Raw genomic sequence first — 27,485 nt, forward strand, 5'->3', positions numbered from 1 at the left:
AGAATGTTTACGGTTGTTCGTCTGACCGGTCGGCAATGATCATCGCCAGAGCACTTTTATGTGCCAGAGATGTAAATCTTTCTGCATCCTTCCTGCATGGGCCTACCAATCCATGTGTTGCAATGCATCTACGTTCTGTGCTATTGCATTACACACTGGATGCGGAAGTGGAGCGATCCGAATTCGAAAGTACATGTAGGCCTATGTTTGAGCTCTGTAAGCCGAGATAAATAATCACGGTCCAAGTTCAATGGTCACGTCGGAGCTTGACAGCTCACAGTCCAAGAACGCCAACGAAGCGCATGACAATCAGAGTCTATAGCCATGAACGGGTTTATTGTGGTCGGCGTAGACAATTGCAAACAGAGGTTTCCGCCCACTGCGTATGCAAAGACCAGCTGCAGTGTATGGTGGCAGATCTGTCGAACGAGTAGCGAGTATGGACGACTTGGACGCTGACGAACGAGCCCCACTGACCGGCTCAAAGACCTTCACCGATGAGCCCAGCGAGGAAGCGGCACCAACGGCCAAGCCCACGCAGCAACCAGAGATAGGTCAGGAGCCGGAGGGACCAGCGAAGCACAGGCCCCCGATTCAAGGTTCAGCTCAGCAGCAGGATGGATTGCCAGGAGAACGACCTCCACAACAAGACGCGCACACACCCGGTGAAGTCGATCAGCGGCCCCCTGCGTCTGATATGCCGCATGACATGGCCGAAGTAGGGGAGCTGCAGCCTCAGGTCCTCGAAGCATCCATGCCCAGACCGCAGGCAAACCCGCCGGAAGTTTCCCCCCAACATCCATCCACCTCCTACCCGCCGGAACAGGGCCCTCAGAGTCAAAATGCCCTAGACAGGCCGCCCGTCTTTCCATCCGCTCAAGGGGCACCGATGACCGGAGGCAATACCCGACTTCCTGGTGCTCAACCACTCCCTCAAGGAGTTCATCAGGATACCTCAACTCAAGGGCGCCCTCAACATGCAGCCCCCGTCTTGAACCAACCCCAGCTTGTTCCACGTACAACTGGTAAGTGAAGTTTAGCTCGGCTTGAAAGACTAAAAGTATCCTTTGCACTCGATGTCACTTCTCCCACAAGCCACGTTGGGCTTTTAAACGCTTATGAAGGAAGGGAACGAAATAGACCACTCCCAAAGAAACGAACAAACCAGAAAAACACCTTCCTTAATAGTTTATTATGGGGAGGGGCAGGGGGCATGACCCCTAGCTACTGCCCTGGATCTATCTGCCCTTGTGCTTGCGAAATGATTGGCTGAGGACCATTAAGGAATAAGTTATCAAACGACTGTTTCAAGACGAAGTCGACAAGTTCATTTAAATGTTACATCGCCTTATTGGGAAGACCCACTCATGAAAATTAATATACCAAACTGCATGGTTCATTGCTATTTTTTATCAATGCTCAAATTTTCTTCTGTCGGTTTCTTTAATGTTCTCCTTTCCCTCCATTTTACATGGCACTGGAGGTCAAATCTTTGTTTTCAAGGAAGTTATAGAATTTAAATGTACATCCCCTGGAGTTCACTCCATACCGCAGTAAAACTTTTCTCTTATGTGACAGATATATAAATACTAACCAAATCACGTCACTCAAGCAGAAAGCAATTTTCTAATGCATTGTAAAGAACACGCTAGACGTAGAATCCTGCTTTTTGTTTTTTACAAAGCACCACATGACGGGAACCAGGAGAAAAACACGCATGTATGACGCTCCTTGTGCGTCATGTATATCGTTTGAGTATATCTTGATTGCACGTCGTTTATGTTCACAAACAAACAATACACTTTTCTGGAAAACGTCGCAGTGATATCTTAATTGTTTGCATAAGCGCCATGATACATATGCTCTTGTCGACTTGCACTGGGCTTTCTGTTTCGCAATGGCTTATAAACTATTGGCGTTTAAGTTTTCTGATAACGAAACCTAAGCGTGGAGGTCAAGTTTTGAAGTAGGAAAAATATCAATGGGATCTTTCATCTATTTATAGTCATTCAACTTAACGTAGCACTTCTGGACAAGTCAGATTTCAACCATCATTAAGATCATGCCTGTAGATATTCATCTGTTTTTCATTTTGTAAAATGAAACTACTATTATATTTGCTCCACACATAACATTCCTTAGCGAACAAAAAAATGGCGCTCTGAATAATTCTCTTGCTAGACGCTGATACTAGTTTTGAAATTTGTACATTGTGATCATCCACCAGCCGGCCATCAATTTCAGCAACAGCAACAACCGTATCAACAGATGCAGCAGAATTATCAACTACATGAGCAGCAGCATCAACATCAGGTTCAACATCATCATCCACAAGCTACTCAACATCTACCCCCTCCGCATCCACAGCCCAACCTACCACACCCACCAACATCCCAACCGTACTCCCAGCAGCAGCCAGGGCAGCCCGGGCAGCCACACCAGCAACAGCAGCAGTACTACGACCAGCAACAGCTACAGCGGCAGCAGCACCAGCGCCAGCAGCAACATCCCAACCAGCAGGCGCTTCACTTCCCAGCCCAGAGTCCGCCCCAGCGCACGGTCAAGGTGACCCAACCCCAATATCAGCCGCTCCTCACCACCTGTCCGCAGTGCCACTCTGGTGTCATGCACAAGCAGTTCAGTCCGCTCGGTATCCTTCTGGGTATTTTCTGCTTCCCCTGCGGTCTCCTATGCTGTTTGCTTATGAGAGAGAACAAGTGTTCCAGTTGCGGGATGACGATCTAGTTTAAAAGGTAGAGTTGACCATTAGCAGCCATCCGAAAACCCTGACCAAAATCGTACTTCGGTCTAAAAGATCGGCAGCAAACTTCCTCTGCAGTTACCCCGTCTGGCACACTGTGTTATTTTGAAACATACATAATCAAACATATTGGGAATTGGAATGAAGTGTATATGCCTTATTAAACCGAGGCACGCCCACATTCTGCTAAATTGTAAACACCGAACTGGTCAAAGACATAGGCCCGAATTTGTTGCTGGGCAGTCCTAATGCAAACACGATTCAGCAACTTGTGAATCGAGTCACGAGACCCGTAAATAATACCCGCTCTCTCGAGTGTGATCACAGAGCAGAGTGTTATAAGATTTGACCAATTTTTATCGCTTGTGTTTATCTTTTTAAATAAATCAATCATACAGAATGAGTAGGTTTACTTTCGTCGGCATCGGGGCACGATATGCATCGGTATGTATGCATATATAAATACCCATGTTGAGTGTACACACATGGTGTGGGTATGAATTGTCAAGAAACGTTCATGAGTCAGTTCTTGTCTATACTTGATTTTATCTATGCCTCTCTGTCCCCAGACAATAGATCTAACCAGAACAATCACGAATATAAAAATGGCCAAAGACTTCAGCTTGTGTTATTCAATTCAAAATTAATAACATTTGAATTTTGTTTTGTCCTAATGCTAACCTTAGTGAACTCTTTCCCCGTGACTGGGCAAAATTATTGCAAAATGATCATCAATGGTGTGAGTCAACGTTGTAAAATGAGGCGGGTTTTCATTTCCAATTTCAAACATAAAGAGAAGCGCCTAATAGCGCAATTATCCATATAGGACCCATATTTAAATACAGTGTTGATGCTCCCACTATTTTCAGTTATCAAATTGGAAAAGTCAAATTTTACTCTTGGAACCAGTTTTAGAAAATTGGTAAAACAGGTCTGCTGCTCACAGATGTATAACATACTCCAGCATAGTTGACCCAACATTGTACATAGAGTGTATTTCACACAAAACCATCAGCATCACGTGTGATGTTTGTGAACGAAATGCAACATTTTGTCGACCTTTGTTGACATGTTGAGTGAGATGCCGCTAGTAGAGATCACACTGCAGTATGCTGATGAAAGCTCAACTGGTATAGTTGAGACGGAGAGAGCCCCCTTGCTTTGTGTTGGTCATTGTCTCATTGGAATCTGAGGAATTAATTTCAGACATCTGGGGGATGTGGTAAGTAACAAGTAGTCTCGAGTGTGTTTATATAGCGATTGGACATGTGGGGGGGTTGCCCCTTGGTCGCAATTATTGCTGGATATAGCCCAGACGGAATCTCGTTTTTGTTCTACTGAATCCGTAAACCTTTCACCATTTTCTCTAGTCATGAAAGATGCTCAGCCTTGACGTCGGGCGATATTCATAATAAAAAAGAAAAAACACACAAAAACTCACGTAATTGTGTGGAGTGCGAAACAGAGTTTTCAGTATTAATGCGCACTGTAATTTAACCTTCTTAATGATATGTTTAAAAGAAAGCATGCTAAAATATATCATAACCGCCAAGCACGGCCTAGGTGCAAAGTCTACAAACGCAGTTCAGTTTTCTATGCATGGTGTTTTGAATAAAAAGAGATGTATAAAATAGCAATAGATATTCTAAAAATACAAAATAATTTTGTGTCGTTAGTAATGATCAATAACTTTTCTAACTGATTTATTGTGTATTAATTGTTTAATAAACATAACAATAAGTAAGTGTTTATTATGTGAAACGAATGAAACGTGCATATAAGTATCAAAACAGCCAAACATGTATGTAAGCGAGAAAAGCAGACAATTGCAATATCCGTGTTTAACAAAATGTTACTACGTCGAAAACATCGTCAAAAAAGTTGTCGCAGTACTAAACATCATTTTGAGCAACGATACAAGTATCTTACGCCCACAAGCTGCAGTATGGTGCTAGTTTCCTTTTAGGAATGAAGTAGCTTAAAATGAATACTCAAATAGAAACACTCTGTGGCAGATAGAAGGAATAGATTTTGTCTGAAATTCGCCCAATCACTTGTCAAACCTTGACAAGTACCTTTTCATAACGTAGCATCTATCACACTAAAAAAATCCAAACCCATTTGAGCAAGTTATGAGAGGAACACAGTGGAACGAAACTACTCCAATTTCATCGCTTTTCAGGCTCTTGAATAATGGATAACCCGATCGGTATTGTGGCACTGTTCATCATTATATCGGTGCATGAGTGGGACCAAACTTTCAGTATTTTTGTATCTGAGTGTGCCTTACTAGTTTTGACGACTTTATTTCGTTTAATGTATTTCTTTTGAAATCTATTCTCATAATGTGATTTGTTTGTAAGATCATGTCCCATTCAACCTCGTTAGCTGCGTTGATGAATTTGATAAAACACTACAGTAATGAATGCTAACCGGCAGTAGGTGCGTTTTATTGAAGAGACCACCACCAAACAAATTTCACCTTAAACATTTAGTGCATAAATACAATTTGAATTCTCGAAGAAGTGTGTTTTTTAATACACAACTATCTGGGGTTACACCATACTTTCCTATTGGAAAATGGTTTTATTGTTGGTCTTGAGAGGAGACTAGTATTCACGCCTCGTGGAAGCTTCTCCAAAGTGCTGTAATGTTGGACTTAACTAACCTTTGAAAAATATGCCCAAGAGCCACGATTATAGCCTTTATTCAAGTCAAATCTCCTCACCATGCTATGTAAAAAAAATCGCCGGGGGAGGGGGTGCTTGAAACAAAGACACATGGTGTAAAGTCTACATTTGGGCACACTTGAATTTGTGTGACAGAATACCACCCCCCCCCCAAAAAAAAGAAAGAAAAAAAGGACAGGCTCTTTTGTCATACAATAGATCTTATATTCAAAGCATCCACATCATGCATTGCTTGATTTCAAGGAGAAATATTTTTAAAGTACATGAAATCGCAGATGCATCAAAGAATGACGCATATATTTATATCGTGCATAATGTATCATGGAATAGTACTCCAAACATTGTTGCTCAAAATTTTGAGTAGTAATATTAACTAGGTAATATTGCGTAACATTTTGCGAATAAACGATTCTGAATACAGGAAGAAATTGGGCATAATGCGATTCGTTCGTTTATATTTTTTCCCTATTTACAAAAATTGAGTATCATAGTGACAAAGATTCAAAATAGTTTTAGTTTCTTTGTTGGATTTTCTTACTGATGTTATTTGCTTTTTTTATCCTGTACATCTCAATAAATAATCAAAATATACTCGGGAGAAAATCATTAGCACGTGTATGCCGTGCAATGCCTGAGTTGTTAAACCTCGTCTTCAACGGACCTTCCTCCCTGACGCAGGCAGTAGAACCGACTGCTTAGGAAAGCTTAGGAAGGTACTAGTTGAGGCAACGTCAATGTCATTTTCTCTCAGCTTCTGCACTTTGTTTCAAATGTAGTCAAAGAAACTTTACTACTTTTATTCAGAGAATTCAATATAGCATTTTGTTTTCAGTGAATACTCAGTGTAGTTTAACTTTGGGCAGAATTCTCCCCCCCATAAATTGCCAGTAACTCCATAATTCAAGAAACTATTTTAGTCCACATATGTGTTGTGGTCTTTGGAAAGTTAATGGTTAAATATCAACAAAACTACGAGACTCTATCTTTCAATCTGATAGACTTGTAAGTGTATATGTCTTATTTCACCGATTATTTCGTTTTCAAGTCACGCTTCTCATGTAGTCCTTATGTCATTCCAAATGTAGGTTTCATTGTCACTTGTTATTGGACTGAAAATAACAACATAGGGAAACCTCACTTCGTTTTGTGGTTTTGTTAATTTGTTAATGTATCAACCACTCCCCAGGCTTGCCAAGACCACACCTTTACCGCACCTTACTGCAGAGAAACATTTTCTGGCTTTTTTCCTTATTCATTCTGACACGTAAATATGAGACTTTGGTTTTTATTAAAATTTTGTTATTTTTTATTTGTTTTTAACCGTGAGCAAACACAATATCTGTCGATAAAATATCGACAAAAACAGAAGTAATCGATATCTGAAATTGTCCAAACCCAACAGGGTTTCATCATTTTAAAGAGGTATTAAAATACCCCCTTTCCCCAATTATAACCTTTATGCAACAAAAAAATTCCAAAAATGGGCTTCAGCGAGTCCCTTTTCGGCGATTTCAGAAACACTATATGTATTAATGATATGCCGGTGACCCCAAAACGTCACAGGGAGATGCGGCTGTAAACAGTGTGGATCTGCACACCCGAATCTTGTAGTAGACGCATGCTCAAAATGCAATGTTCTTGCGCAGTTCTTGCCCAATATAGCCTGAAAGTTGACCCCTGATGTTGACCCGCTTCCGGACCATTGGATAGGGGAAATAACCCGCAAAGATTTTAGAATTTGGAATATATTTTTTCGTTCAGTTACTTCTTAAAAAATCCAACTCGGAAAAGGTGCTTTGGAAAAATTTGCTAGTATACAAATTTATAAAAAAATGAAAAATCACCTGACCTAAAAGAGAGATATCCTGGCAAAAATTAACCCATCAGTTCCAAAAATACATACAAATACATGAAGGTCTAGTGCGGTGGTCTCGTATACGCAGATGAACATTTATGGTTTGAAATTTAATTGTAGTCTGCTGCTTGCTCTACGCAAGCACGCAGGTGGGTTGCTGTCTTTTTTTTTCTAGAATCTTTACATAGACATACGGGTGCATGACCCTCACATGCACATGTACATTTAAATGTACATGTACATGTATGCCACGCAAATTTAAGCTCCTCTCCTCTCAACCGGTGTCGCATTTTTCAATCGGTGTCGCATTTTTCAACCAGTGTCGCATTTTGATGTGAGTAAGCCGCGCAGCCATTAACGTTGATGGTCAAGCCATGGCCTGGCTGACCCGACATTGTTGACTGGAACCGGGTAAAGGTATGCGACATGTGTTTCAGGATTATGGAAAGTTGGAAACGGCGAAATTAGCATGTATTTGTCGATTGGTATAGCTGCAGGTAAATAAATTAACAGCCCTTTAATGACCTCGGCCAGGTTCCTACAACTGTCATTTTGATGCAAACGTGTCAATCATTTGTGGAAGTTCACATCGCTCAATTTGGTTTCTCACTTCTGCAAGCTTGCTGAGTTAAAATGCCACCCGTATTGATGATTACTATAATTATTTGTTCCTGTGGCTGTTTTTGGTTGTAACTGCTGTCATTACGTAAAGTTACATCAAAAACCAAATCCAGTAGGCCTATTGTTCACTCTGGTTGGTATTCGCTAACCTGCAGAGTTGCTGTCTGAGGAGTGAGGGGGCGTTTGTCGCAGGAGTGTCTTTACTTTGGTTGAAAAATACGACACCGTCCGAAAAATGTGACGCCAGTTGAAAAATGCGACTCGACGGCACATATGGAACACCATAGATTATGTCCAGGCCTAATAAACTTTCTTCCTCCATGACATAACTATTCCCCAAACCATTTTTCGGGGAATTTTAGGGGTCCGATTTTTAAAATTAATCAATCAATTAATTACTTTTATTCTTGTTATTTAAAAAAAAATCTCTCATGAGTTTGAAGTTGGGCAGCTCCCATCAGTTACGGATTTGGCCCGATGAACAACATTAAACAGCGTCCGTTAGTTCGCGCATGGTTCAGCGGTCACACGAATATGAGCCATGAATTTCATGTATGATGTTTTGATCACGGGATCCAGATCCAGCAAGCATGGCAAGTGGTTTCATTTTAACCGAGAGTTTACAGTGGACGGTACTTGTTGCGCCTGCGAGCTGCTGCACATAAGCTCTGTGCGTTTGTGTTCCTCGTTCAATACAACAGCAGTTACAACAAACAATTGGAATACTGGTTCGTTGAACACACTCTTCGCCCCAGACTCGGTTGGACAAGCCTGCATTTCCCGTTCGACTGCTTGTGAAATTTATCTTCTTGCGGACGAACGTTATCGACCAAAATGGACCCTCCACCATACAGCCAACCCCAGCAGCCGGTATACCCACCTCAGGGCACTACTTATCAGGGAAACTGTGAGTATTGGAATGTTACTTTCTGTGAAACATCAAAGTGATTCTGATGGTGTCATGAGATTTGTTTCTCCATACTATGCATGTACACGATCAGACCACAACCACACTATTCGATGGGAGTTCTAGTGACATCAAGTGACGACGAACTCCTTTCAGTTCCCCGAATCAACGTTTCATCGCAAAACGCTATATCCACCATTTTCTGAAAAATGAGAGTCGATGACTGATAGGCCCATGCATATTGTTCAGAAAAATATCTGCTTATTGGCATCTCGTCTGTTACATTCCGAATTGTCTCTTTGAAGATGTGATCATATTTACACCAAATTTCCCTATTTTCTTTGTGTTAGCAGATATAATCGTGCATTATCTCAAAATCAATGAAACAGACATACGGCGTTTCGCGATGAAACTTAAAAATCTAGCCGTGTGGCCGTGGTTGTTTGCACATGGTTGTGAAACCTAAGACGGCGAAGTGGCAGTGCACATGAATTTATCCATAGGCCAACGCGGATCTGAGTCCCTTCCGTCGACCTGAGGTCATGATCATGCACATACATGGATCCTACTGTATTACGACAACAGTACAACCACTCACTGCATGAGCTATTGTAACTTCAGCAACAAGAGCTTTTTCAAGTTTAAACGACATGGAATACTTCCGCGAAGGTTTAAAGCCTTTTTTAAAACGTTGTACAGTTCAAGAGGTTCATTGAGGTATATCTTTGTTACGGGTTCTCCTTAACAAGTATACTTTAGTTGTGGTTGTCATGTTTGACGTGGACAATTTAGGCCCAAGTTCCCCTCAGAGTTTATATATCCTAAAAATGGGAGGAATTCTTCAAAACGGACACCTGCAATACTGTCCGTTCACAATGTGCGCCTCCAAGCAAGAGTTTGCGTTTGGAAAGGGTCGACAGATTTCGCGCACTGTGATTGGCCAGTCGTTGCAAACTCTTGGAGGCGCACTGTTGTGAATCGCCAGTATTGTTCATAAATTCAAACATACGCATTAATTGAATGTTATGACGTGGCATTTCGTAGAAGTTGCCATATCTGCGAATAATTCTTCATTTGGACGAGGAAGCAATGTTGCAAGGTTGTGTTTTCTACCTAAGGAATTAGGATGCACTGGCGGTGGAAGTATGGGCTGAGCCAACGGCCCCCACTTTTTAACGGGGGAGGGGCATGAGCCCCCATTTTTGGCAGTTCCTGTTATGGGGCGGGGCTGATGCTCTCACCACTGGCAGCCACTTCAAAATGCCGCCACCGTTGCTAAGATGGTAATTTTTTTTTTGACATGTTATGAAATTTCACGGTTAAAAAAAAAACGGGTAAAATGCCATCGCAGTTTTGGTGATTTCATTTTGTGCTGGGTTTCCCACTTTGACTTCGGTTCCACTTGCTGTATCCAATCCTCCTCAAAGTTTGTTTCTTTTGCTATATTCAAATTTTAATGCAGTCAGATTGGAATAGAGATGTGTTACAGCTAGCGTATCTTTTTGATCAAAGTTTAGTAACTAGGACTCCGTGTCAGGTTTTCGCTGTAGATTATCTAAGTGACTCCATGCACGCTATGCGTAAATAACGTCATGAGGGCTTCGCAAGTAAAGACAGGTGCCTTGACACGCCAGGCTGAATGTTACGCTGGCCCAATAGCTGCAATGTGAATGCCATCAAATTCTATGCTATGTACATTAGGGCATTTTGTGGACAGAAGCCATTGGCTACCCCAGTAAACACTGCAAACAGTGGGCGAACTGGGGCTAAATTTCCGCAGGGGCAGCCCCGGGGGTTCACATTCTTTTCAAGGGGCACCGCAAAAAATAAGCCGCCGCAGCATTTCAACAGAGATTATTCACAGATTTCAATGGGGGGGGGGCACGGGCATCCGCTTGGGGCACGTTCTCCTCTTAGTTACGCCACTGGAAACAAAAGGATGATGAAGATATAAGCTTTTAAGTTGATGTGCGTTTTGGAGACAGTGAGACTTGTGTTTTTCCCTTATATTTTTGAAGAGGGGGTTTATCATGATCTATGTGTAGCAGCATAATCACTGGTGAGAAACTTGAATCTTTTACCCTCTCCGGGGTCGAAACAAATAGGCAGGCCGGTCTACGCTGCGGAACGGGGCTCTCATGATGTCTTCCGCCGGCCTTGGTGTATTTTGCAGTCTTGAAAAATGATTTCCCACAAGTGTAACTTGCAGTAAGTTACAGCTGTTATCGGGGAACTGGAGGAACTTCGTGGACGATTAAAGGAAAACACTGCGATTAGAAATACTTCCAAAACTTACTCCAGAAGTCACGTTTGTTTTCACAGATCATGCATGCATACCACTTTCTGTTCCGCACTCGGGTCAAAGGTCGAACCTTTAACGACGTTTTTAAAAGTAATATGTTCTTTAAATTAATGTGTATCTGCAGCATGTCGGGCAAGTAGATTTCCCCGTTTCGGAGAAGTGGTACAAAGGGAAAATGCTACAGTCCGCTTTATGCATAAATTAATTGAAACTTATATACAAGTTGACTTTGTGCGACGCAGAAACAACTGTCCCTCAACCATAGCTTAGAGAAACTCCTCATGTAATTTTTTTAGCGGAATCAAAGATAGGTAAGGATGCATCAACGTATTACAAATGTTTAGTCTGTTTATCCTGTTCCGTGCAAGGTCATATTCCATGCATTATGCCCACCGCATTGTGCATTCTCTGTGCTGTGCTCAACTGACGTTGGAGTGCTTTCGCTTTATTCGTGTCACACGGTGTCGGGTGTTAGTTGGAACTTCCTGCTTTCTCACGAAGCACCTCGTGCTTTTACATAAACCGCGTCACCATACGAGAATGCATTTTGGTGTGCCGCACCACCGTCTTTGTTCAAGAGGGAAGTTTGGGTCTGCCCAGCCCCATCGTGTAGTCGTCGGGGCCTTTCAGAGTTGTTTATATACGGCATAACTGCCATATGCAGTTTTAGATTTTGGAAACAAAATGGCTGTTCATAATATGTACAGTAGAGCGTGCGGCTATTGGTTTTTTCCCATGTTTTCCTGGGAGGGTCAGTGGCAATTATGATATGTAGGCGTGGTTAACTACAAGCTCCAGCAACTGAAGTTAGAAGGTAGATTTTGGTCTTTACTTCCCTAAACATCTTCTTACCAACCCCCCCAAATATAACTGCATACATGTAAACTCGAACCCTTGCCTTGTCGCTAACAAGTCAAGCGCTCTTTTGGGTGTAGTCCACTAATCCATGCCCCATTGAAAACAGTGTAAAATCAGCATAATAATAACAATAATATGGGTACCAACATCCGTGAGGCATCTGACACAGAAATTAAATTATTGATTGGTCCATAATCTTTCACTTTCTTTTTAATCGTCTGTGGGTTAACTGATTACATTTTGAGTTATTCCCTTTAAACCAAAACATTAAAGTCTGCTTGCAGCCATTTTTCAAGTGACAACCCTCAACTTTCTCGGGCACTTAGGACCATTTTTCAACTGTATTTTGTTGAGCCATGCTGCTCTCAGATGAAAGCCGAAAGACCCTGGGAATTGATTCTAGCAAAGATTTACACAATCACACCATTTCGGGGGACGTACATATCTCCTTGTTCAAAAGATACTGTGGGGGCACTTTTAAATGAGCTGGCTAGAAATGCTCGCTTGAATTAGTAGACTGAATCCTTTGGCGCTACATGTACATGTACCTTGCAACTGGCCGAGTGAGCAAGTTTGTTTTATGTTATGTTTAAAAGTTCGTCCACCCCATTTATGATAATTTTCCCCGACCTTCCCACGAAAAACACATGCTCAGTTTCAGATATACGCCCATTTTATTATAATTACCCATACCCTTCTTAGGAAAAAAATTATGTGTGCAGTTATTGTACAAACCAGCTGTCCGTGCGCAATGGCGCATACACTTGTTACACTGAACATGTACAGTACATGTACATTGTGCATGTAACTGAACATGTACTGTACATATTCATGTACACTGTACACACACGTACCGGTACTGGGTTCTGGAGACCCTTTACCGATGACACCACAACTTGCTTGTCTTGCTTGTGCTTTCCTTTTAATCACCATTTGGTTGTCAAATGACAAACTCTCTTTTCATATCTTGAGCATTTTGCATTCAAAAATTGATTTTTGTGGTCTGAACTTCTCGATTCATGCTCTGGCAACAACCAACTTATGATCAGAATCGTATCTAGTCACCAATTTTAATAACTAGACTCGATTCGAGTCATTAGACAAAAAGTCAAGTCGAGTCAAGTATTAAACTCGGGTCAGTTCCACAAATATTATAAATACGCATAAGAGAAAGTCATTGCTTGGAATTTGAAAGTTACATCTGGGTTTCATATGTAGTATGTTGGTCACACCACATGTCGGTCACAGTTCTTGATAATAATATCGCATGACGGAACATTATGACCCAGCACTGCAAGTCATTGCAACTTTTTCGTAAAGAAGTTTTGCTTTGATATTTGGGACTCAGTCTTAATAAGTTGCACTCGGGTTGGGTCTTCTGATGAGGCCGGGGACTTGAGCCGAGTCGAGTCATTTGCTCGCAGTGAATCGAGTAGATCGAGTCATTTATCCGTCAGGACTCCAGTTGAGTCGAGTCACCCAAAATTTTGACGCGAGTTGAGTCATTACACCTCTGCCTTCCACAGGCCTGTGTTTAAACAGACCAAAGCTACATGTATCTCTCAAGTTGACGTTTTCCAAACGTTAGTGCAATTTACGAAAAGATTTGTTCAATCACAAGGAAGTGAAAATTTTGAATTAATTTCGTGTTGATATGCAAAAAGATGTTCTAAGTATTTCTCGAATTTCTTCAAAACCAGGGCAGCCGTAGTGGAAAGGAAAGTTAAGCTTGATTTAACCGTAACGACGGTAAATTTGCTGAAATATTGGCTCAAATATGCTGACATCTACCACAAAACCCGTAAATGGAAGTGAAGTTTTACTAAACAAGAACAAGCAAAAGGACGGCAACAGTACAAAAATATTCAACAGTTTTCTGTGCACAAATCACTGCAACATTGGGATTTTCTCCAAGGGATGGCATCTCAGAGAAAAAAGAACTGAAAATCGGGTTAATTAAACCACAAAGGTGCAATTTTCCAGAGTTGTGGTAACAAAATTGCATTGCATGGACCTAAATTAATTTTAAGTATCGAATGAATTCTCTTTCTTTTCGACCTTATTCCAGATCCCCAGCAGCAGCCGGCCGCGGTCACCGTCACCGTGCCGGCCCAACAGGTGACCAGTCAGGTGGTGGTGGTGGGCAACTGTCCCGTATGCCACGTCGGTAACACGAGGGAGGAGTACACAGCCTGTGGGATCATCCTAGCTGTGGTTTTCTTCCCCTTGGGTGTGATCTGCTGCCTGATGATGACGGAGAGGGTCTGCAGTCACTGTGGGGCGCGCACTGGGCCGTAGAGCCACTCCACCGCGGCAGCCTCAAACGGTGTCGCCAGGGAACCCTCATCAAAGCACTATTTTTCCCCCACAGAAGAAAACGTAATGTTAACAAGTGCATCAGGTTTTCAGAAATTTCAGTGGGCGCATGTACACTTTATCAAAACTTTTGCCAAAATTGTGACCCGAACGAACAAAATGAGTCGAAAGTTTAAAGAGCCAATTTTGAGGGTTTTAAAATTTTACTTTATTTTTGTTTTTGTCCTTTAAGGCCTCTTAAATCTTACGCAGTGTAAATCAACAGGCACCCTCAACATTTCGTCACCAAGATGACGTCCATTGTCCTTGGGTACAATAGAAAGAAAATTGGTTAAAAAGGGCCTTAAGACCCATTTTGTTGGGATTCGGTGACAAATACGTCACGTTTTATTTACACTGGGAAGATGTAAGATTTTGTTGTAATAATCCAGCCTTTCGTCTACATACACTGTAATGTAATAAGCACTATAAGCTGTCTTAGAGCCTATGAGATTGCAATTTAGAAGCCAACTCAGGTGGGAGACGATCCTTTCTTGACATCCAACTTGCTAGTACAGTGTCTTAATCGTGTCCTGGGTTCGAGTTTGTCGGCAGACCCCCGATAAGCTCGGTGCTGAAATGCTTAAGACCATCTGCACCAGCATGTACGAAGTCGGAGGTTCGAAACACCGTTGACCTGTCTGACTCTTTCCAATCTTAAATAGCTTCCGTACGGCGAGCGCATAATATGATCACAATTATGAGGCGAGAGGGAAAGTTAATATTTCTCAGCCATGAATTGCCCTAAAACTGTGGGAACTTAGAGTTAGTGATTGTCGTTTTTTAACATCTCACTTGTTGTACTTTTACAGCAACAAGTAATTTTTTTAATGAAAAGAAATTCGATTTTCAGAACAAAATAGCGTCAACTCATTAAATTTAAGGATGTCAGAAGTATTTGATTGGTAACTTAAAGCCTTTTGCAAGAAACAACAAATTTAAAGGAAAGGCTTATTGCAGAAAGCTAAAGTTGAAGTCTTGGTTTAATTTCACAAGCTCAGAAGTATCCATACGTCTACACTACGCACAACATTAGCATTTATATCGTATAAACTTATCGTGAATCTCTGAAATGCACTACCGGTATCTTCAATGTCAAGCCGAATAGAGAAATGAACATGCTATTGTCTGTGGCTACGGCTTTTCACTTTGAGGCAGAAAATGGCCAAAATTTGAAGCAGTAGGCACAAATGTTATATTCCAACACATCCTGATACGAAAGATGACAGACCGCAGAGAAGTGAAAGAGATGTGAACTGGCATTCAAAGAACCTATTGAGGGGCTTTAAAGTTGATTCCGAAAGTTCAGACAAGTTTTTTTTGGGGGGGTGTGTGTGAGGAGATGGGGGAAGCATTCCTGATACAACGGCTTGTTCAAAGATAAAGTGGTCAAAGTATGCATATTCCAAATACATTTAATAAGGTACGCAGCAGCTTTTTCGTGATTGCGCTAGTTTTTATTAGTCATTGCGTTTTTCTATGCCTGTATATTGTCGAAATTGAACCCTTTATGAGAAGGTGTTTGATGTTTTAACGTATTTTAAAAGCTCGATATATTCTTAGTAGTTTCTTGTATAAGATACAGTGGTGGGACAGTTCGACTTTTACATTGGTCTTGTTATAGCTTTGCATTGCAGGATCTCTGACAGGCTTGTGGGATTGTTGAGTGACTTTGTGTGCAGTTGGGATGTGAATCTTTGTTTTTGCATCTTAAAAAGGTGTGATGTTGAAAATATCCCTTTTTCCCTTGTACTTCCCACAGCTAGGAGCGGTTTCAGCCCTCAAGATGTCGGTTGTCCTTTGACCACTTGTAATAGTCCAGCACGCATATGAAAACTTACTTGTTTCAGTACACTTTGAAGTTTCAGTCCAATGCAACGGGATTTTGTTGTATATGTTAATTTTTCTTCCACAATCTTGCGCGTGTCCATGAGGAAAGTAAGTTGTGGGATATCCGGCTTGTGCAATACGGGCGATTCACAACCGTGCGCCTCCAAGAGTTTGCAACGCGTTGACCAATCAGAGTGCGCGAAGTCTGTCGACCATTTCGTAACGCGCATTGGGTGGACAAATTTCGTGCACTGTGATTGGTCAACGCGTTGCAAACTCTTGGAGGTGCGCTATTGTGAAACGCCCCTATTGGCATTTTTGTGCAGTTGGCGTATGACGGGTCGGAACGATGAAAACTGCACTGCGTTGATATCAGAGACAATTGTCAAGGGATTGGCAGATTCTGCCTGGCCTGTCCCATAAAATATTAAACCTTTCGAGAAAAACTCCATCATCGGTTCTTTCACCCGGACTGCTCTGTGGGAAGATTGAAAGTGACTCTGTATCCATACGCCTTGAAAGCACCTTGCAGACACTATTTCCCACGGCTTAATTTGGATGTTCTTCCGCGCACAAATTTGCCAGAAAGTCATAAGCCCAAACCACTGATAGAAACGCCTGCTATCAGGCAATCCAAAATTCAGATTAGGTTAAGTAACATTCTCGTCAGAATGAAAATAGGGCGCCATTGATCAAAAACAAAAAAGAAATTTGCTTTGGAAATAAAATGGCTGTTCAGTATGAGTGTAGCAGAGCGCGTTGCCAATTTTCAATCCAACTGTCCAACTGCCATTTTGTTTCCAACGATTGTGACACTCATGTCACAACTCTCCCTATACACGGCTCTGGTAAATGCCAATCTTTTGTCGCCCTTAAGGATTTTCTGTTATTGTTTACTTAAAGTTAATCAATTTTTTTTGGTCAAACCTATTTTTTCGTCTGTATACTCAAATCAGTTGGTATTTTGGATAAATATTACAATGCGTTTTTGCTTTCATAAAATATAAAATTCAAGTTGCCTGCTTGTCTCGTTTGTGTTCTTGCGAATAGATTCCTAAAATTGCATCGTTTTTTCTAAAGTGAAGCTGCAAGTAGTCCGTCATTATTTTTGAACCAGACCATACAATTTTGGTAAGATATCCATTGAAGAACTACAAGGGAATTTATTTAGAAGGTTGTACTCCAAACCAGTGCTGTATGAAAGGACGTACAGTTCATAGGGCACAGCGGAGGTAATGAGATGTTGGGCGGGTCAGGGAATTCGTGGAAGGGTGGCAAGGGTAGGCAGAGACCCCGGGCCTTCAGTCGCCCATTACTCATACCCCGTGGTCAAAACTAACTCCAGGGTGTTGCTCTGGCCTTTCATATCTTCGCACAAATAAACGATACAGCAAAGCCACAGTGCTTAAAGTCATTAAGATGCCTTCAGCAAGAATTGTTTTGACTGAGCGTTAAGCAGAGTGCATGCGTGTTACTTCACCACTATTTTGTATTGGGCAAAGTGAGCCAAAATGTAGATCACTGCAGTTGTGTACATAAACACGGAATTTCATCTATTTTCTTGAAAGGAGGGTGCTATTTTGTTTTGGTAAAATCTTTTGTGGTTGCAGGCCAGTAGATGAACTGCCACAGTACTAGTCAAAGGTTTTAACCACCTGAATTTAAAAAAAATTAAGACAAATACTTACGAGTTTCTCAGGCCTTCGAGACGTACATCAAATCAAAGCCCATTTTGTGGTTTTTCATTTTCCTTTCGAATTTCCATTCATTTGCCACAGAAGGTCACTCCTAAACACCGCGGTCGTGAAGCCCCTCGCCATTTTGAAAATGATGCCTACACTTCTCAAAAACAGACCGTCTTCAGACTCCGATTTCTTCCAAATCTCATTCAGATACAAATTGGTATTCGTTTCCGTCGCTGGCCACGAAATGCTCTTTTTCGTAGAGAATTTGAGTGCATCACAAAAAGGTATTTGGCCTGCGCAAGCAGATTTTGGCCTATTTACTAGCCTGCAACCTCGTTTGCAGATCGAACAGCGCCCTCCTGTTGTGCCCGCGCGCCATGCTTTAAAGCGTGCTTCATAACGGCTGATAGGCAGACAATGCTTAAAGAGCCTGAGCAATTTTATTTTGCAATTTTCCATATTTCTGAGCAAAGTTGTGATGCGTCTCTGGGGAAAACCTCAGTGCTTAAGTTTTTTTCTAGGCATAAAGTCGGATATTTTGCCGTTGTAAATTTTCAGTTCTTTTGGGGATTCATGATTGTGTAAGACACTAAATAGGCCTAGCCAATTCTCGCCATTATTGTCCATAAAACGTAAAGTTAAACAGGTAAGGGATATTTGATTGTTTTCAAATACATTTGAAAGAAAATCCATTGTTTGACCTTTAATAGTGAAGTATAATAGGAAGGGAATCAGTTGAAATTTAACCATTATCACAATAGCAACCAGTGTAAAGAGCAAACTGTCTTGACGTTTCCTATGCGTACAATGTGGATCGATGTCGCTGGTTCTCTGGTCCAATTGTCAGTAAGCTTCGAAGGTCAAGTGTGTAATCAACCCACCGCGTAGTGGTTAACATTCTACAGCCTGAAACACAGGCCGACCGAACTAGACTCTCAACAACGTTGACGAATTACCTTGAGTTTTACAGCCTGAGCCAAGATGGACAACCCAAATTATCAAGAAGGCCCGGAGAAGCCTGCCTACCAGCCAGTACCCGCCCAGGGCTATCCTCCAAATCCGAACTATCCACCCCCTCAAGGCTATCGTGAGTAGACACATTACACCTTTGAAGGATATCGAATCGGTTCGCCAGTAAATGGGACTTGGCAGGTCTCCAGTGCTTATGTCGAAACTTCACTGAAAGGCAGTGTACAGAATTAGCAAGATCTCAAAACGGAGTGTCGAATTATCTTGAAATATATCTTACTGTGAAGTAAGTATATAATAGTGTCAGACAATCTGTGAAGTCTTGCCGCCAGGAATGCTGTCATTTTCGAGAAAAGAAAAATTTTACGTTTTTTCCAAAGATCTTCCGGACAAACGACCTTTGGGAAATAATGTACAGTTCGTTCAAATACCGTAACCTTTAACGGGCGCAACAAAAATATGAGTGAAGCATTGAGCTATTGGAAGTGTCTCTATATATGAACGGATAACATATGCATACAAACTACCAACAACGGCTTCCGTAAGCCTAAACTCATCAACGAAACAGATACATAACCGTAATTAAAGTTTCTTTAAGGAACTGTGGAAGTTTACCTCACGTGAATCATCTCGCTATCACCCCCTTAATTAAGATAATGGTCTAATGGCAGTTCAGTCGAACTCTGCATCGAAGCCTGGCTTTCTGGAAAAAATATCCAATTTTGAGACATTTAGCTTCTGTTCCAATAACAATAACTCTCATGCCCGAAATGCAAAATATTTGTTATTTATAAAGTGTTCATGATGGGCACTGACGGTGTGTGGACGGTTTTCGACGGACGTATGTACACACTGTACATGGTCGCGCAGTGAACTTAGTGACCTGGAGTCACTTCACTGTCCAATGAAACATTGTTTATTCGACAAACTCTCAGTGCTGTATTGTTGAAGAGAAGCACAACCTCAACCACTAGTACTCCGCGAAGCCATGGAAAAATGCATTTTTGAGGGCTGTAATCGGTCTGCAGATTGATCTCGCCTGTGCATTGTCCTGGCAAGGCCTCCTGTGGCCCATGGATATTTGTGAGACAAATTACACGAGCTGCGCTCCGAGGGTCACAATGAACAGGGTTTTTCTTGATTTCTCTCAAAGCAGTGATTTAAAAAAATGAAACAAGTTCGTGGAATGATACACAAAGTAAATCACAAACCCCCAAATCAGCCAATTTTGACAAATTGCAGAAAATGCAAATCTCGCACACTACCTTTAATGCTATAACGTATACAGGCACAGCGCTAGAAGTCAACTGTCCTGTGCTCGATTTGGTCAAGGGTGAAGACAGGCCATGTTGTCATCGCTCACCCCCAGTTTGTCGTTCAAAACGATGATCACAATCTCTTGTGACAGGTGTTTTTATCTTTGACAAAGGTACTTTCTTGACAAAAGCATCTGGTGATTTTAACAACCCTCCAATTTATACACTCAAACTTGCATCTAATATCTGGGCTGCCCTTTTTCATTTCAAGGAAGCCTTACGGTCGGTAGTTTTACTGTTATGTCAGAGGGAAAGCCTATGTGTACAATTTATGAATGAAAACCCCCTAAAATGTCGAGAGAAAGCCCGTAACAGCAATAGACATGAAATGGCCTAATAGCCCCAGAGAACCTCAGAGGAAAAGAAACTTTAGATTTTCTCGTGATACAATTCATATGCAAGGCAGGTAGTAGTTTTTTGTAGACAAACACCTGTAGGCCTATTATCTAAACCAGTTCAGTCACAGTACCCAAAGGAAGATAATTTCTGTTGGTTACACCGACCTCATCTTTAAAGTTGGGCTGCAAACTCTCTTATGAATTCATTCCGTTATTCGACTCTTATGGACAATGACCTTTGACCTAGCTGGTACGTCTGAAGCAGGTACAGGACTGTTAAAGTCACTTGGCAGTGTTTTTGTTTCCATGGTGTTTGCCAAATTATACATGTACAGCACAATGCACGTTACATTAAAATGTCTCTGAATTCTTGGCCGACTCTTGTAGTTTCCGGTTATCGCAATCCGCTTTAGTAAATTTCTTTGTACAAATCCAAAGTATTTGCAAGACCACCGGTACGTACTAAAACAGGTTCCAAATGGAAACATTTTAGTGATGAATGCATTTTCTGCTTTTCCTATTTGTATCAATATTTTAACATCGTACATTGAAAAAAAAACCGATTTGCTTCTTGCGAACTAAGGGAGCTCAAACCAATGCTTGTGGTTTTTTTTATGAATTCAAGTTGGATAAGATTCAGATATTTCATCCAAAATGCGTCAAATGGATAATTGCTATTTTTAGGCCAAGATAAAATTCGTTTGTGAGGTATACTCGCTTATTTGTTCGTACACGGTCACGAGTGTCGATTTGATTTCAATAAACAGCGCACTCGAACTTTGGACATTGATAGAGGACCGATTGTGGGATCTCTGATGCATTAATTACAGCAGTTACTAACTACCACGGGACTAACCCATTCTGCTCAGAGATAAACCAAACAAAGCAAAACTCTTATGCTTCAGGCAATGTGATGTTTGCACATTTTTAAAATGACGCAAGTAGACGTCAGAACAACTTGACACTCACGTAGGGTCAATTTCATATTCAGCTGAGGATTTCTGAGTTTATGTTTTACGCGCGAATGAAGGTCTTTGGGTGCGACTGAGACCACTTTGGTATTGAACTTTGAAACAAACGTTTTGTTTCTTGTATTTTGCGGTTAGGGTGGTCATCATATGTGATTAGTTTCGTTTTCAAATCTCTTTGGAAGTTTTTCTCGTCACAGGAATGAAAGCTCCTTTGGAGGTTTCTTCCAAAGAAAATAGACCAAAAACAGACAGTTAATGTTGAACGTTTTTGCCCGGGGGGGGGGTTGTTGTTTTGTCTTGTAATACCTCGAGAAACATCAAAGTTAAGCGTGCAGGACAGACTATCAGAAACGTCGGGTTAAATGAGACCAGCTTGATGTCAAATATCTGGAGACTTTGCCTACTACCTGCATAGTTGGTCTTTTACTACCTACCATGCAGTGGCTTAATCAGGTTCTTCTGAGAGTGGAAAGAGTTCCTGGGGCACAGTGGCCCGCCCTTGGCCTTCCCTACGCCAGTGATAACATGCTTGGGTGATTAGAACCCGTGGGTTAGGTAAATTTGTGCATACCAACGCTTTAAAGGCAGTGTAATATTATTTGCAAAATCTCAAGAACGGGACAAACGAATTATTGAATCGAATTTGGACTGGTTTGAAATTAACGTTTCTTTATATGTTGATTTCAATTAACCACCTCGCTTTCACCCCTTAAAATAATGGTATGGCCCAAACCGAGCAGCACTCAGCTAATATAACCACTCCAATGCAGAAACTTGGAGGTAAAGTTGCCAACCATTAGTACTACGCAAAGCCGTGAAAAAACATGGATATTGCGGGCCATAATTGGTCTGCAGATAGACCTCACCTGTGCATTGTCCAGGCACTCAGGAAAGTCCTGTGGCCCGTGGACTTCTTGAGAGACAAGTACACGAGCATGCGCTTTGAGTGCTACAAATGAACAAGAACAACGTTTGTCTCGAGTTTTATCAAAGCAGTGAACTCAAAATTAAACAAGTCGGAGGAATAATACACACAGTACGGTAAATCACAAACCCCCAAATCGGCCAATTTTGACAAATTGCAGTACATGCAAATCGTATACACTATCTTTAAGTGTAGTTTCCACCATATGGGGGATTTTTTGAACACCCACCCCAAAAGGAAACTTAATAGCCCACGAAGTATTAAATGAATCATTTGAGGGGTTGGCCAAATCAACTTCTTGTTGGCCGGCTCCACTGTTAGATCTGAAATTTCAGGTAGTGTCTATGTTAATCACGCATGTTGCTGTCTGGCATTAAGCAGGCTAAATGTGATTATCGCCGTTTACAATCGCGTTCTTTAATTTCAAATTAAATTGTACTTAGCTCCATATCCATGTCTGCCTTGTACCTCAAAACAGTTGGTACATGGAATTTTTTCTAATTATATGTTATTTTGGCAAATGTTTTCTTATCCAGGCAGTTGATGGCCTTGAATTTCAGGGTGCTGACATTATGCAGGTCCCAGCGGTTGAAATCGTATTTCTCAGTTTGAGATTAAAGAGATTGAATCATTGAATCAGTTTGAGATTGAATAATTCTCAGAAAAAAAGTCGAGGAAGGATACAGTGTCCATGTTTTTAGGCCCCCTTATGCCCCTTGTTGCCGGGCTTTACTACATTTTAAAAACACTTTTGTATCTTTGACTCCAGCCTCCCAGCCTCCACCTGCCACACAGGTCACTGTGAGCCAGCCAGCCACCCAGGTCGTGGTGGTGGGTAATTGTCCCGTCTGCCACGCGGGCGCTTTGGTGGACCAGTTCACCACCTGTGGCATCCTACTGGCCATCTTCTTCTTCCCTCTGGGGGTCATCTGCTGCCTGATGATGAAAGAGAGAGTCTGTAGTCACTGCAACGCACACTTCGGCGGTTAAGGGGAGGATGGATTACTGCCGATGACGTCATAACAGTATCTCAATCTCCTCAGCCAACTATTCAGACCTGGAAATTGGAATTCTCGACCAGCCACGTGACCTACCAAAATTACCTATCACTTTCGACGCTGTTATTTCTAGAACTCAACAGACTCAGACCCCAAATCTTTAAAACTCGTAACTGCAAATTACAGTTATACAGTGTATATTAGGCCAATGGTTTGCCCAGATTTAGCGGCAATTTTATGGACGATACTTTGCAAGATACTGAGCAAAACCAAATGCAGCATTCTGGAAAAGAGGGGCGCCCCAAATGGGTACCCAATCTGACTACCCACTGCCGTTAAATAAATAGAGGCTACTAAGGCAAAATACCAGCATTCAGAACGTGGAAGTAATTATCATTATTTTGTATACTTTTCGTATTTCGTATAAGTGAGGGCCAAGTCGATAGCTGGTTGAAGGGCATGGTTATTTCCTTACATAAAAACCGCATAAAACTACATATTTAGACACGAATTTAAAATAAACGATCCAGGAAAAGAACAAGTTTGGAGAAAGTACACTTTAGGAGACCTTCAATATCAAATCTCCCCGTTACCTGCTATAAGACGAAAGTTTTTTCCCCTTTTTTACACCCAAAATGCTGTCAAAGTTGTCATGTGATGAAGCTGTCTGTTACAATGTTTGCTGGAAGGCCTCTTACGGTGGCATTTTATTTGCCACCGATTAATCACAGGTTAATCACATGCATGCAACTGTTGGGAGTCACGATTCAGAGTGATCTTAAATGGGACATTCTCTAGAGCCCCTAACAGATTATTTACCTTGTGTATTTTAAAGAAATATAATGCTTCCTTGGCTGACTTAATCTCGGTCTTCACATGCTATATCAGAACAGTTTTAGCGTATGGAAGCCCAGTCTGGTACCTCGGTAAGTAAACAACTGGCTAATAAAATTGAAAATGTACAAGAATGTGCATGCCGTATTATTTTAGGCCCTCGTCAGTATCACAACTACTCCATTGCTCTGGATGTGTTAGGTATTTCTAGTCTTGTTACTGTATAACTTTGGTACGAAACTTTTGGAATCCCCTGATTTAGAAATATGCTTCCACCCCTTAAATTGAACAACACAACTATCAGAATACTCAGAGACAGTTCCACGACTACACTAGTTGTACCAAAGTGTAAAACTGATAGATACATGAAATCTACAATTCAATTTTTAGCTAAAGGTTTGTAATTAGTAATATTTTTACTCGTATGTGGGAGTGAGAATTTGTCATTTCACCAACCGTCCTGAATGAACTGCCTTCGGTTTTTTCTCCTGTTTGGTGAACATAGATTTATAACTTAATTTTTCATAATTTTTATTGTTCTTTAAATTGTGAATCATTTTCCATACTTTTATTATTTTATATTTTATATTCCTTCTACTGATATGTGATGCCTTTACATTATTGTAAATGGGGTTTTATCAGCGACCCTGATATGGCTGCCTACCCTGTATATTTTAATTGAATAAACCAGAATAAATTTTGTTTTTTAAAGGGTAACTGAAATTGAAAGCATTTAGTTCACGAGAAGTATATTTCAAAATAACAATAAATACGTAACCATTTCAAAAACATCATAAATTTAATGCATAAAAAGAACCTGAGATTCCCCGCCCACAAGAAATCCCTTTTGGCCGTTCGCGCTTCCATGCTGATTGGATGAGGTCATCGCCAGAACGTTTTGCGCACAATACATGCAATCTCGCACGCTTGCAATAGACCATGCTGTGTTTGATATAGCTTGGCCCACAGGCAAACACTGTCTCAGTTCAAGGAAGGAATTAGAAAAACCCAGTCCGAATGTGTATTTCTTGAACTGAGACAGTTTTGCCTGTGGGCTAAGCTACATCAAACACAACGTGGTCTATTGCAAGCATGCGATACTGCCATGTACATGTACTGTGCGTCATGTACAGTACATGAACATTTACACTGTGCATGTAAGCGTTCTGGCGTTGACGTCATCCAATCAGCCTTGGAGCGCGAACGGCCAAAATGAGATTTTTTGGGAGGGGAAACGCAGGATCTTTTATTCATCTTGGGTTAGCATTTAATGGGAAAACCTTAAATTTTTGATGTTTTTGAAATGGTTATATATTGATTGTTATTTTGAAATACTTCACGAGATATAAATGCTTTCAATTTCTGTCACCCTTTAATATAGCCTGGTTTATTTGATGCACCAAAGTGAAATGCAAACTTACAAGCGAGAGACAGCCTTATTTCAGTGGGAATTTCAAGCCAGCATTTTTAAAGTTATTAAATTGCAAGCTAAGAGTACAGTGAGGAGGGGAAACGCGATGAAGACTGGGTGTCCCCCCAGGAAAAATCGAAAATTGAAGGGGGTGGGGCGCAAGCTTATTTCATTGTGGATCCATTGATGTTCAATTCATGGAATCGATCCGAAATCACTGGACTGAACCTCTGTAATGATTTTTTCTGTAGATTCAATTTTTTTATATTGAGATTGAATATTATTGAGTTGTAGGTAGAACACAAGATGACTTGTCACGTTAACGAGAACTATTGAGTGGGTATAAAAGGACGGGTTTCATCAGACTGACGTGATTATAGAACATGCTATGTGTATATGTGTTTATTAGATTGCCTCTCTAATCAGAATGCTGACTCAAAACCTATCGCTTTACGCGCTGAGATTGACAGCAAGAAGAGTTATTGTTTTACTGCGTTGTTTTTCTTTGCATTGTTTTTCTCCCACTAATCTGGTCTGTTGTTTTGGAGGACTTTCCTGTATGTTGGATATTGCATGATCAGTTCTTATAGTGTAGTTTGTTTTAAAATGGACCAACAGTCGCTTTAAACATGCATTTCTTGTCATAATTATGCCTACGTCTTTAAACAACCGTAAAAAGGCTCTAAAACATCAGACACATCATGCGCCAGTAGTAGATAACGATATCTCAGTATGGTTCAGATTGTTTCCACAACGTTTAATTTTATGCTCCGCATACGAACTTGGGCACATCTCATGCAAGCCGTCTCATTCTCTGTTCTCTTTCCAATAGGAAATCATTTTTTATGTACCTGGGTTTTGTGTAGCGTTGCATATTCTGTATAAAGTATATCAAAAAGCTTGATTGGAATATTATGCCAGTCATTTGGCCTTAACGAGGTGTACCACATATGCACCTTTTCAAGTCTTGCTGCAAACAATGTAACGTCCAATATGTGGATGAAGATTGAAAATGGCTCGGAGACTTTCGAGATGATGGTGGTAAACATACCGGCGCCTTCCTATTGTTTGCGTTACGTTTGAGCTAATGTGATGATGCAAATATACAGTAAACCGGTTACGTGGGACAGGTATGTTTGTCAGCACCAAGCGTCTCAAAGGACTCCCATTGGCCACTCTAGTTCTAAAATGAAATAAAAATTACTAAAGTTAGATTCAGCTTTCGAGCTGTCATTGTCTTGCTGGCATATTTTACTCATAGAAGTAAGCATAAACCTACGTGGTTTTCATTATTGCTGTTTTAAAATTGAAATTACACCTTACTGAGTTTATGACTAAGTTTATAATCAATACAGCGCCAGTACATATAGATTGGCAGTTATGCTGTCTTTCGGGTAAGGAGTCAAGGACTCATTTACGGATGAATAAAAAAGTGAGGGTTTTTTGAAAAAAAAAAAATTGGCCTTGGGGGCTCTACAACCAGGTACGCCGTGGCATAAATAATGTTCATATGGCCATTATCATATTAGAAGGAATTAATTGCAAAAATTGCTAATAACTATATTTGTGCTGGATTTTTCTTGAAACAGTTCTGCAATGTAAAATTAATGGTATTTTTCATGAAAACAGTCCAAATTCTGTCCTGTATCGTTTTACTTCGGTGCGACTGTAGAGAAAAATGACAGAAAATCATCAATTGTAAACCATCTGTTTTAACTACAAATTTCCTGATCCAAATTAACCTAAAATACTGTATATGTTTTTTTAATTATATGGGGGCCACGTATAAACCTCAAAACTAAAATTAAATACAATTAACCACTGTTGCTTGATCAGTTTGTCATCATCGCCCTCAACAT

At 41.0% G+C, this 27,485-nt stretch overlaps 3 protein-coding genes across 3 annotated transcripts; all 3 read left to right on the top strand.

Annotated features, from left to right (window-relative positions):
• Positions 1-33: 33 nt before the first annotated feature.
• Positions 34-6,588, top strand: LOC110976196 (uncharacterized). The gene is made up of 2 exons (XM_022229280.2): positions 34-1,025; positions 2,228-6,588. Exons 1-2 carry the CDS (start codon positions 386-388, stop codon positions 2,743-2,745), a joined length of 1,158 nt encoding a protein of 385 aa, XP_022084972.2. The 5' UTR covers positions 34-385; the 3' UTR covers positions 2,746-6,588.
• A 1,900-nt stretch (positions 6,589-8,488) lies between these two features.
• Positions 8,489-17,193, top strand: LOC110976183 (membrane protein BRI3-like). Its single transcript, XM_022229264.2, has 2 exons — positions 8,489-8,834; positions 14,063-17,193. Exons 1-2 carry the CDS (start codon positions 8,762-8,764, stop codon positions 14,290-14,292), a joined length of 303 nt encoding a protein of 100 aa, XP_022084956.2. The 5' UTR covers positions 8,489-8,761; the 3' UTR covers positions 14,293-17,193.
• Positions 17,194-18,713: 1,520 nt separating this feature from the next.
• LOC110976248 (uncharacterized) lies at positions 18,714-26,838 on the top strand. Its single transcript, XM_022229354.2, has 2 exons — positions 18,714-18,951; positions 23,153-26,838. Exons 1-2 carry the CDS (start codon positions 18,846-18,848, stop codon positions 23,371-23,373), a joined length of 327 nt encoding a protein of 108 aa, XP_022085046.1. The 5' UTR covers positions 18,714-18,845; the 3' UTR covers positions 23,374-26,838.
• The last annotated feature ends 647 nt before the right edge of the window (positions 26,839-27,485 follow it).

The sequence above is a fragment of the Acanthaster planci genome, linkage group LG07 (assembly GCF_054643075.1).
Source record: "Acanthaster planci isolate LZ-2023a linkage group LG07, COTS_SCS, whole genome shotgun sequence".
Taxonomy (NCBI): Eukaryota; Metazoa; Echinodermata; class Asteroidea; order Valvatida; family Acanthasteridae; genus Acanthaster; species Acanthaster planci.